The 12,393-nt window shown below is 46.0% G+C and overlaps 1 protein-coding gene across 6 annotated transcripts in view; it reads right to left on the bottom strand.

The window, feature by feature from the left end:
- The window catches only part of Kif13a (kinesin family member 13A), a 185,093-nt gene that overhangs the window by 59,732 nt on the left and 112,968 nt on the right, over positions 1-12,393 (bottom strand). For all 6 annotated transcript variants that reach the window (XM_028867682.2, XM_037205761.1, XM_037205763.1 and 3 more), the window contains 4 exons: positions 11,713-11,825; positions 2,931-3,042; positions 2,068-2,280; positions 1,088-1,198 (listed from right to left, as the gene is read on the bottom strand). In XM_028867682.2, coding sequence (XP_028723515.2) covers positions 1,088-1,198; positions 2,068-2,280; positions 2,931-3,042; positions 11,713-11,825 — 549 coding nt within the window. The remainder of the gene's footprint in view (positions 1-1,087; positions 1,199-2,067; positions 2,281-2,930; positions 3,043-11,712; positions 11,826-12,393) is intronic.

The raw sequence follows: 12,393 nt of genomic DNA, 5'->3' as shown, positions 1-12,393 counted from the left end.
CATGATGGAAAAGTTTAGAGAACAGGATGGGCTCAGAATATGTGTGAGATAATTCTTGGAGCATTAGATGAAGTTCCATAGCAAGAAGCAAGATCAGTTGTTTGAGTAGTGGTCACAGGAAAGCACAGTCAGATTCTGGGCACAGAGGATGATTTCAGGAGACAAGAACTCCAAGCAAATGGGGAAAGCCATAGGAGATGGAGTTGGAAGAACAGGTAGAGACCGTGTAATGATGGGCCTTGAGTCCACCTGTCCACGTAAGACTTATGTAATAGTCTGGAATGTGGTGGGTACTGATCTGCGGCTGGGAACATAACAGCTAATAAAACAAAAGTCCTCCTCTCATGAAAGCTTATATTCTTGTGAGAGAAGACAAGTGGTAGCTTGTGACAGTGTCAACAGAAGTCAAGTGCTCATGAAATGCACCGTGGAAGAATCCCGAACACACACCCCTGCTGTATTACCCCGGTCGCATAGTCCATTTCACTAATCGCTCATACAGAATCTTCTAATAAGGAATCAAATGGTAGAAAACTATTGTCTTGTATGTCTTAAAACTTCCTGGTGCTAGAGAGATGGCTCAGAGGTTAAGAGCACTAACTGCTCTTCCAGAGGTCCTGAGTTCAACTCTCAGCAACCACATGGTGGCTCACAATCATCTATAATGAGATATGGTGCCCTCTTCTGGCATTCACCAAACATGCAGGCAGAACACTGTGTACGTAATAAAAATAATAAAAGAAAAAACAAAACAAAACAAAAAAAAAACTTCCTGACAATCAGAGCTTTCAATACCATACTTTGCCAAGTGATCTGAAAAAACCCCCACTGAAACCCAGTGTGGACCTTTGTTCCTATGAGAAACAGAAAGTGGGAAAGACCACCCCCCACCCCCAAGCCTTGGTTATTCAATGGAGTATTCCAGCAGCATGGGACCATATGCAGACTGGAGAGAGACTCAAAGCTTGCTTTCCAATGAGCTCAGCAGAGAGAATAAGGCCCGGGAGGGTTCTGGAGGAGGGAGGTGTCCACCCAGGACACCAGGTGGAAGGAGACCTTGGTGTCTCAGGATAACTCATCAGCCCACCTGTGCGATCTCTTCCGTCTTCCTCAGCTTCTCTTCCCATGTCACTGTTAGCTCCTTTATCAGCTTTTCAGACTCTTCAAGCTTCTCCTTCAGCTCAGGGGCCTTCATGGCCTTTAAAAATGAAATCAGAGACATCAGCTTTCACAATCTTTCTAGCATTATGTACAGTACATATATACATATATAATGGTATTCTTGTTTAGGGCATTGGAGTTTGAACACAAGACCCTGCACATTCGGTATGCATCTGTAGGCATGTTCTATATAGTTATGGGCGACATCTCAGCATCCTTATGTTCTTCCTCGGCAAGTATTAATAGTCTTTCCAAAGCAATTAAGTCATGCACTGTCAGTGTGGGCCTTGGAATTCCACTAATCAAAGTAAATGGAAGAGGACATGGTTGTTCCTCTTTAAAGAAAAAGCAATAATAGCTAATGGGTGTTTGATTTAAAGACTGAAAAAAAATGCTAAAGTTTATCTCTGAAATATCAAAGTAGGAAATAGATTAAGTAGATTTGTTTGTCAGCAAGACAGAAATCAATAATGTCATCCCTAAATATCCTGTAGCTGCAGTAATCAATTAGGAACCCGTCCATCAACAAGACCCGATCTCCAAGAACGAGGAAAGGATACCCAGCATCTACAAAAGCCCCATGGAAACTGTCTACAGTGTTCATTAAAAACACACACACTGTTCTTAGGATGTCCCATTGGAAGTTCAAGGGCCAAGTGACAGACCGAAGCAAACAATTAGGTAGTGACAAGAATGACCTCACTTCCCTCCTTGTCAGCCAACTGCTAGGGCATGAGTCCGTATTAGTCACGTTCTTCACAATGCTCCTTACCCCGGAGCAGACGCCAGCACACACTGAAAGGTTGAGTCACACATATAACCTAGGGCTGTAAGCCGGCGTGTCCTCACCCGTCAGACACCCAAGTCAAGGGACTTCAGGAACAGGGCACGGCAGACTGATGTTACCTCAGCCTGCGAGAGCTGCTCTTTCAGCTTCTCCACCTCCTCACGCAGCTCTCGGATGACTTTGGCATTGGGGTCCTCGTTCACTACAGCGTGGTTCACGATCCTCTTGGCTCGATCTGCATATCTCAGTGTGGACAGTGTCTCCTCGTAGTTGTCTGCGGCTGGGCTGATGGTGGCGATCATAGAGGTCTGGCTGTTCCCTCCTAAATTGTCCTGTAAAGAATTTCAGATGGCACCTTGTTGAAGCCCACTTCATGACAGACGTGACAAGAGAGGAAATATCCACATGTGACTTGGTTGTTTGTGGAAAAAAGAATGCAAGGTGAAGATGTGTTAATACATTGCACATAATTTTATAAAAAGAGAAACGTGGTCTGTCTATATTTGTATCAATAAATAGTATCTGACAAAGGACATTGTGACAGAATAAAAATATTAAGTAGAGTTAATTTGTATATGTATGATGTTGTATGGCACATGAGTGTACAAGTGCGTGTGCATGGGCAGGTACACGAAGAGGAAAGAGGAAGATGTCAGATGTCTTTCTCTGTCACTCTTACTTGTCCTCTCACTGAACTGGAAGCCAGCTGTTTAAGCTAGGCTGGTTGGTCAACAGGCTCCACCCATCTCCACACTCAACTTTTCACATGGGCGCTGGGGATCTGAACTCAGGTACTCATACGTACTCAAGCAAACGATCTTACCTGCTTAGCCATCCCCATACTCCCTACAAAACTGTGTTCTTTGTGCATTAGGGAGAATTAGGACGGCAGCAATGTGTGTGCTTCGGTAGCTCTGCACACTTCTTTCACATCGGGAACAGCAAGGTTTCGATAAAAAGGAATCCCAGGTCCACAAATTACCTTAAGAAGCCAAGTGAGGACCGAATCTCGGTAAGGCACAAATTTGTTTTTGCCTTTTCCAGCAGCCTGGTCAGCGAGTGACGATATAACCAACCCCAGCGTTGTAAGCGATCTGCCACAAGAGGAATGAAATTAAGCTTTGAGGGATGTTTGTTTTCATAAAATAACCATCTTTCTAGAAAATGAGAATAAAATATGCAAACAGTCGACAGTCAATTATGTCTCCAATAATTTTCCCCGAAGCCAAGAACAAAGAAAAAAAGTAACCCATTAACCTAAAATAATGAATTAGAATTTTTATAAGAAAATATTATGCTTAATTGCAGAATTCATAACATGTACATGCGTTTATAAAACATGCAATTATAAAATCATACTAGAAAGTACTAATTCACTCCAAATATTGAAGTCTGGGTTACTTAATCTTCAGGTCAAATTTGGACCATTCTGGCCTCTGCTTTTGCACCTTGCAGGGCCCTCCCCCACCCCTCCCCGTAACTTAAGTGTTTAAAGCTGGTGACGGGATTCAGTGTAGGCTTAACATAGTTTCACAAAGGCGGAGACTTGTGTAAGCAGAGCACAGCGCCAGGCTTCGCTTTCAGACTTGGCCACTCAGAGGCACATGCATAATACTCAAGGACTCTTAAGACAATGGCAGAAGCCTCTCAGAACTACTAAACCAGACAACCGTCTCTCAGGGTCTCTCTCTCTCTCTCTCTCTCTCTCTCTCTCTCTCTCTCTCTCTCTCTCTCTCTCTCACACACACACACACACACAGACACACACACAGACACACACACAGACACACACACAATTATGACGCCTTGCAGTTGACAATACCCAAGGATATCCAGAGTCAGCTGTCTAGGCTCATCATTAGCAAAGCACACTCCTGAGACCTCAACCATCACCATCTTTGGGAACTTGTCAGAAATGCAGACTCTCAGGGCCCACCACAAGCTGCTGGAGGGTGAACTCCAGCAGGACTTAACCACTGCATTTGATGAGCTTTCCTGGCGATGTGATACAAGCTGCTTTCTGAGAAACGCGGGCAATGCTTTGGTGTTTAACTCATGTGGTGGTTTGAACGAGCACTGTCTCAAGCTGGCAGCCAAAGGCAGAGCTGGGGACAGGGTAAGGGGCAACAGTTGCTCCTCAGTGTCAGAGGTTGAACACTTATTCTAGAGCTCTTTTTAATTCTACCTGTCTCCTAGTCTTTGCTCAGGAAACGCCTAATCTTTAGATCTCTTTACCAGCTCTTGAGCAGGATGGGGAAGTGGGAGGGGCTGGCTGCAGAGGAAGGAGGAACCTTAGGTTGGGACAGCATGTATAAACAGCCCTGGCTTTGTTTCCATTGAGTTTTTGGTGGCACTGTGGGGTGAATGAGGGCCTCATGAGCTGTTTGTTCTTCTTGAGTTCCACCCACAGTCTCCCCTCAAACCTTGCTACTTACAGGAGGAAAAATAAAAACCCACCTAATATATAATAATGGAGAGGCTGGGGTCCAAAAGGAAACAAATAGGGGCTCCAGAGATCACGTGATGGTTAAGCACTTGCTGCTCCTGCAAAGAATCCTCCGCACCACCAGATCCCCAGCACCACCAGCCGAGACTCACAACCAAGCCCTCTCCTGGCCTCGGTGGGCAACTGCACGCACAGGACCATGCACAGACACAGATAGAGATGCATAAATTAAAAAAAAAGGTTTTTGGACCAAAAGCAGAATAAAGGTTGCTGTAGTAAATATAATGGATGAAGGGAAGACTCTGAGTTGTGATTTCATTTTTTTCTTCTTGCTATACCTTAAAATTTTAATCACTGGAATTTGTCCCTAGCAAGTAGATTTCTGCATTGTTGAAATCTGGTGTTTGATATGGAATACATTTTTAGGGAATGTATTTATGTTATTCATCATTTTAATGGGTATTTCTTCTTCTCTGATTACTTATTTCTTGCTATTAATTTAATACCTATCTTATACTTTGGAAATGGTGTTAGACAAAAAGCAAATTGGAGGATTTTCTTATACAAGCTCCAAGTGAGTGGAACGGCGTTAGAGACAGCACGCAGCATCAACAGAGCATCTGGCCCAGGAACTGCTAAGGAGCTAAGTGCAATGGTAGGTCAAAACTTTTACAAAGATGACTCACTGTGAGTCACACCACAGCTTCCATAAGGAGATTTTTCCTTTTTCTCTCTTACATTTTATTTTACTGGGGGGGGGGGGAGTTGCAAGGACAGAGGGTGGATACGAAGGACAGGGAGATGAATGGGATTGAGATGCATGATGCCAAAGACACAAAGAATAAATAAAAAGAAAGTTTTCAAAAGCTTTGCAAAGGAAACAAGGGCCTTGAAGATGAAGAACCCTCTAGAAGTTGAACAGTTATCCCAAGAATCTGCCTGTGAGTGGGAAGCCCAGAGGAAGGAGAGAAGAGGTGGCCACTCACACCTTCTCTGATGCCAGGTTCCACTCACACTGTCCACTTTGAAGTTGATAGTGACCAAATGAGAGCCATCACGAAGCCAATCCTTTAAAACTACATGGGAATCAGCCAAGGAACTCAACATGGACTATGTGTAGTAGAATATTATTTTCAGGTGTGTTACTTTTGTTCATGTTGCATTTGTTTAACTCTGTGAAGCTGTGTTACTGTGCCTGTCTAATACACCTGATGGTCTAATGAAGCGCTGAACGCCCAATAGTGAGGCAGGAGAAAGGACAGGCAGGGCTGGCAGGCAGAGGGTATAAAAAGGAGAAATCTGGGAGGGAAGCGGAAGTAGCCAGAGAAGGAGGAGGACTCCAGGGGTCAGCCACCCAGCTACACAGCCAGCCACGGAGTAAAAGTAAGGTTACAGAAGTAAGAAAAGGAAAAGGCCAGAGGAAAAAAGTATAAGGGATAATTAAAGTTAAGAAAAGCTGGCTAAAGCACCAGGCTGAGCTCCAGGAGTCCAGCTGAAGAGAGAGAAGAGGGATTCTATGAGTAAGGGGCATCAAGACCATGATGGGGAAATGTACAGAAACAACCAAACCAAACTAGTGGGAACTAATGAATTGTGGACCAACAGCTGTGGAGCATCCATGGGACTGGACTAGGCCCACTGCATAGGAGAGACAGTTATGTAGCTTGAACTGCTTAAGGGCCCCCCGTCAGTGGGATCAGGATTAATCCCTAGGGCATGAGTGGGTTTTTTGGAGCCCACTGCCTATGGTGGCACACCTTACACAGCCTTGGTCCAGGGGGAGGGTCTTGGACCTGCCTCAGCAGAGTGTATCAGGTTCTGCTGACTCCCCATGGGAGGCCTTGCCTTGGAGGAGGTGGAAATGGGGGTGGGATGGGAGGGAAAGCTGGGGGTTGGGAGGAGGGAGGGGAAAAGATCTGTGGTTGGTATGTAAAATGAATAGAAATTTTTTTAATAAAAAAGGGAAAAAAAGCTGGCTAGAAACAAGCCAAGCTAAGGCTGGGCATTTATAAGTAAGAATAAGCACTCAGGAGGCAGAGCCAGGTGGATCTCTGTGAGTTTGAGGCCAGCCTGGTCTACAGAGTGAGATCCAGGACAGGTACCAAAACTACATGGAGAAACCCTGTCTTGAAAAACAAACAAACAAAAAAGAATAAGCTTCCATGAGTGATTTATTTGGGAACTGGGTGGCGGGCTCCCAAAAGAGAAAAAAAACAAATAACAACAACTATACAACAGTCATTCTGAGGAGTCACTAAGAGGACAGGCACTCAGGAAAAGGCTCAAACTCCTGGGCAGCCAGCTTGTGGCTCAAGCTCTCCCATAACAAAACAAACACAAACCAGGCAAAGTATCCAAGAGGGAAAAATGAAAAAAGACTGTTATTAAGCTTGTAAGTTATAAAAAGTTGTATGACCTAATTATATAAGTAATATATTTGAGTATCTCTTGAGTGGAACCCAATTTTGGAAATCCTAATAGACACTTATTATTATTATTATTATTATTAATTATTTTGTCAGAACTGGGGCCTTGCACATGGTGAGCCTTCTTTCTCATTTTCTTCTAAGACTGGGTCTCCCTGAGTTGTCCAGGCTAGCTCTGAACTTACTCTGCAGTCCACACAAGCCTTGAACTTGTGTCTTCCTACCCTAGCCTCCTGAGTAACTAGGGTGACTTTACCACAACAGAAGAGATGGAGACCAGACTAGGAACAGTATGCCTAAAGTGGCTACTACTGTCTTCTAGGGAGTGGCCAAGGCTGAGAGAAGGTGAGGCAACCATGGATGGAGTCTAGCAGCCTTAGGAAGGGTGCTCCATGAACTAAAACAGTTTGTAGAGAAACTGAGGCAGCCAGAGTCCAGCTGTGGGGAAATGGCTTCTCCATCCCACTTTCTCAGACAGGTGGAGTTGCAGGCTGGCATTCTGATGAACAACTTCTCACCCTGGATCCCTGGGAATAATGTCTACAGATGAACTACATCCCGCTCATTCCTGGGCAGGGCAGGCACATGCTGCCTTTGGTGCCTTGATTCTTCAAACTTTAAAGCACTTAAGAGCTTTGGGAGATGTGAAGCCCCTGAATCTGCAGCCCGTTAGACACTGAAGTCCCCGTGAAGCTGCTGACAGGCCCGCTTAAGAGGATTATTAATGCTGTGTGTGAAGAAGCTCGGCCGGGAGGCTGAGAGCGCATTTAGGAAGCACATCAGCAATTTCTTTAGCTTTAGCATCCGGCTGGTCACTGATCATCAGGCTTAGAAAGCCATTTGTGGGACTATGAACAGTTTCATCTTATTAAACATTGTTAGCACACGCTCAGCTTCCTGTGTGCCAGCCATTGTACTAAGCACCTTACGAAAAACCGCTGGCTGAGTGTTCACAGTAAGTATGCATGTCTGACAGCTTCCTCAGTCACGTTTTACAGGACAAGAGAGAAGGCCACAGAGCTGGTCTGGATAACCAGGAAATTGCAGGGTCTCCTCTGGGAAGTCCATTTTGACTTCCCACCCCACTGTCATTCACCTCTGCTGGCTTCTCACTGTTCTTCACATGTTTCTATGGCAATCTATGTACCAACACATCAGTTCCAAAGCTATTCCCGCTCTTTCTCCCAAGGCCAGGGATGCAACGTACTTAGCCCGTGTTCTAATCAGCGCCTAATCATCACACACTTGCTAAGATGGGTCTGCAAAGTTCAAGTTTGTATCTCTCATCTGAGATTCTGGAGTGCATGTGTGTCTTGAAATTCAGAGTCTTTCAGAATTTTTTATTTGTTACATTATACACTACAGGACCCCTGGAGGGATCTTGGACAGTCTCTATAATAAATATGAAAACATCCATAATGTGAGTAAATAAAGACGGTTGACGCAGAAACAGTCTAGAGCAATAGTCTAGAGGCTACATCATGAGGGCGGAGTGATCTTGACTTGACCTAGTCAAGAAAGCCCCTGTGCCTTCTGCTTCTGGGGTGGTGATGCTCTTTCTCTCCTGACCCAGAGGCTCCCTCAAAGGTCACCATCCTGTTGTCACATATTACCATAGATGTCATGCCTTAAATACACACAGCTTTATAATCTTACAGCTCTGGAGGTCAGAAACCCAGACTGCCTATCACTGGACTAAAGCCAAGGTGTTGCTGGGTCTGCATTCCTTGGGGGAGGCTCCAGGGAGCCTCCATGCTCTATTTTCTCCTACCTTCTACAGGCCACCCTCATTCCTGACTCATGGTTCCTTCCTCCATCCTCAAGCAGAGACAAAGTCACGTCTCTCGTTCCCCTTGCTGGGTCTCAGGCTCACCTGCATCCCTCTTTCATTTGTAAGCAGCCTTTGACACACAGGGTCTGCCTGGACAATCTCTACACCCCAAAGACCCGACCCTAATTACATCTGCCAAATCCCTTTGCCTTGTACCATACCCACAGCTTTGGGAACTGACAGTGCGGAGCTATTTGGTATTATTCTGACTGTCACAGTGTGTCAAGTCCTTTTGCATTCCCAGCACCCACTGTAGGGATGGCACCGAGTCCACGCATAACTCATGTTGGATGGACTTTCATTTGACAAGATTTCCGAACATCAGTTTATGAGTCTTTAAACCACCTGTTGCATCAAGAGACACAAAATGACCAGTCCTGTGCCCTGTACAAAAGGATAGCTACAGACAACAATGAAAACAGAGGTCCCACCTCACACAGCAGCAGGAAGGCCTACACACGCCATCCATCAGGGATCTTGGTGTGCCAGTTAGGAAGAGCAGGATGCTAGCAGAACTCATAGGTCATTCTACAAAACTTGCTAGGGGATCTAGACTATGTCACCACATGGCCCTGGGGCGACCCAGTCAGGATTTCTAAATAACTTAGTATCCAAATCTGAGGGAGCATCACCCATATTCTCGCTAGAACCTAAGATTCCGACTCTTCTAGGCAGACAACACACAGCTTTCCCACAGTCAACCCCAGGAAGCACACTTGGGGGTCAGTGAGCTCAGGTTTGCTACTTGACTGCTGTCTGCCTGGGTATGCTCATCAGCCAGAGGAAGACACAGACTCCATCTTACAGTGCTGAGGGTGGGTGAGGACTGAAGAGAGGGCTCGAAGGTCAAGAAATTGCCTGCTCCATTAGAGGAGCAGGGTTGGATTCCCAGCACCCACACAGTGGCTCACAACTGCCTATAATTTCAACTTCCAGGGGACCCTTCCGGGTCACCTACACACACACACACACACACACACACACCCACACCCACACCCACACCCACACACCATCCTGCTCCTGAAGAAGAGCTGCAGGTCCATCCCAGCCTCCTGCAATGCCTCGTCATGGAACATAACAAAGCCCCTCCTTGTCAGAGCCCCAGATAGGATGACTGGGAGGCGAACCCCCTAAAAAGGAGAGACTTCCCCAGCATGTACAGCTGTTTCATCTGATAATGGGGGTGATGCCTCACATATCATCTTTTAACTTTCTGTGCCAATATGATGTTAAAATGTCAAGCTGCGCAAACGTGCTCCTGAATGTATTTCCGCTTGTCACCTTCTGTTCAAGACAAGACCTCAAATTACAACTAATCAACACAGAGAGGGAACAACTATAAACTATTTTCTGTAGGACTTGGAATAATGATAGCAATTATGCTAATTAGAAAAGCAGTACTGACGTAATTAGTGTTTATTCAGCACAAACCACACACCAGGCATTGTTCTGAACACATGACAGCGTTTCATTTTCGGCAATCTGAGGAAGCAGCTCCTCTTCAACCTCCCCTTCTTAGATGAGGAAAATGGGGCAGATTGGCTAAGTCGTTGCCCACGATACACACATCTATGAAGTAGTGGATGCAGGATGAACCTTGGGCAGCCTGGTCCTTGAACATACTTTTGGATACAAATACCCGTTCCCTCTCAATTTGGAGAGCAAAGAGACTTCCTCCTGCATTCAGGAGCTATCAGGATCCTGCAGACAGAGTCCCTCCTTCCTAGGTTCCTTGTTTCTCTAGAAAACTCCAACCCATCTCCCACCACTATGCTCTCTCTCAGACTTTGCAAAGCAACACACACACACACACACACAAACACACACACACGGAGACTCCAGGGTGGTATTTACTCAGTAACCGTTAGACTCGTCTATATCACTCATACGTAAATAGCATCAACTTTATAAAGGATGCTAAGGCAGGCTTTTCTGTGACACGATCTGCCCTACAACACTGTGGCTTGAGGTTTACCCAAGATTGTATTGCAGGTGCTCCTGACTCACAATGGGGCTAGCTCCAGATAAAGCTATCCTCAGTTGGGCCAGGTAGTGGTGGTGGCTCATGCCTTTAATCCCAGCAGAGGCTAAGGCAGGTGGATCTCTGTGAGTTTAAGGCCAGCCTGGTCTATAGAGAGAGTTCCAGGACAGCCAGAACTGTTATAGAAAGAAATCTTATCTTGGAGAACAAAACAAAACAAAAAAACAAAAGACAAAAACAAAACAAACAAATAACAACAACAACAACAAAAACAAACCAGAAAAAGAGCTATCCTCAGTCGGAAATGCTGAGTTAAGAACACAGCGAACACACCTGCCCCAACCAGCATCCCAGCTTAACAGCCCAGCACACTGTTAAGTATTGGACGCGTTTTTCTAGTGAGCTGTGGGTTGGCATCATCTACTCAGCCTAGAGGTACAGATTCAGACTACACATTGTCCCAGAAAACCTGAAAGATCCTGAGCTGAACCCCTATGAGGGCTTGAATGTATTGCACATTTGGTCCCCAACCGGTGGTGCTGTGTTGGGAGGTTGTGGAAGCTTTAGGAGGTGGACTCCTGGGGAGTTTATGGCAGTGTTCTGCCTCTGGTCCACTCTTTGCTTTCTGACCAACCCATCCTGAAGAGAACCAGCTCCCATTGCCACAGCCAGGGGGCTGACTACTCCTGTCCCCAGGCTTTCCGCCATGATGGCCTGTTAACTGTGAGCCCACATCTACTGTTCCCCCCTCTTCAGTCACTTTAGCCAGTTACAATCAAAGAGACAATAAGAGTGAGGACTACTACAGCCCCCCTGAGCTGGGGCCAGCTGTCCACATGATGATACACATAGGCATTGTACCACTTGGCAGGGGGGTGGCTGGGCTATGCCACATGACTTTACTTCAATACATGTCATACACTGGAACGATGGCAGACTGCCGTTTGTCCATCTGGCTTACCAAAGCTACAAACTTTGAGCCACCTTGCATTAGAACCACTGGATCCTCATCAGGCAACGAGTCCCCCAGACTCACAGCAAACAGACCCAAAGCCACCCCAGTCGCTCCAGTCACCTTACTTGTTAATGTTGCTGCCTTCTTTCAGCCGCTCGCCCGCTGCTCCTGTCTTCGAGACTCTCTCGCTCCCCGCCAGGTCTACCAGGCTCACCTTACTGACCTTCTCGCCCGAGTTCTAATGGCAGGAAATAAGAGAGAAACAGCCATGGAGGAAAGCCACCTGGATATTGACATATGGATCAACAAGGTGATCCACAACACCACAAAGCGCTCCGGACACTAATCACAGTTATGTCGGCCAGCCAATCACTTCCTAGGAAAGCGCACTTTAAATCTTTTGACTTTGCGTGTTTGTAATGGCACGTGTGTATCCCACCTTGTTGAAGCAGGCTCGCTCCTGTTAGCCTCAGTGGTCCAGGCTTGCTGGTCCACAGGCTCCTGGGATTCTCCCACTTCTGCTCTCCCCTCTCACTTCATTATAGGAGTGCTGGGATTACAGATGTGCGCCACCACATTTGACTTGACGTGGATTACGGGGATCCAAACTCTGGCCCCCTTGTTTGTGTGGCATGGGCTTTAATCACCAAGCCGTCTTCTGAGCCCCTAAGTCAAAATTTAAAACAGTGCAGAAATCTAACATTCTGCTCTGCAGCTGGGGAGAAAGTTTCCAGACTTCCAGGGCAGTCAGAAGTTAGAGGTTTTATCCACTTTGGAGGAAACACGAGCACATGAAGCTCCTTTGC

This window comes from Peromyscus leucopus, chromosome 5 (assembly GCF_004664715.2).
Source record: "Peromyscus leucopus breed LL Stock chromosome 5, UCI_PerLeu_2.1, whole genome shotgun sequence".
In the NCBI taxonomy this organism is placed as follows: Eukaryota; Metazoa; Chordata; class Mammalia; order Rodentia; family Cricetidae; genus Peromyscus; species Peromyscus leucopus.
This window is presented reverse-complemented; position numbering and strand designations above follow the sequence as displayed.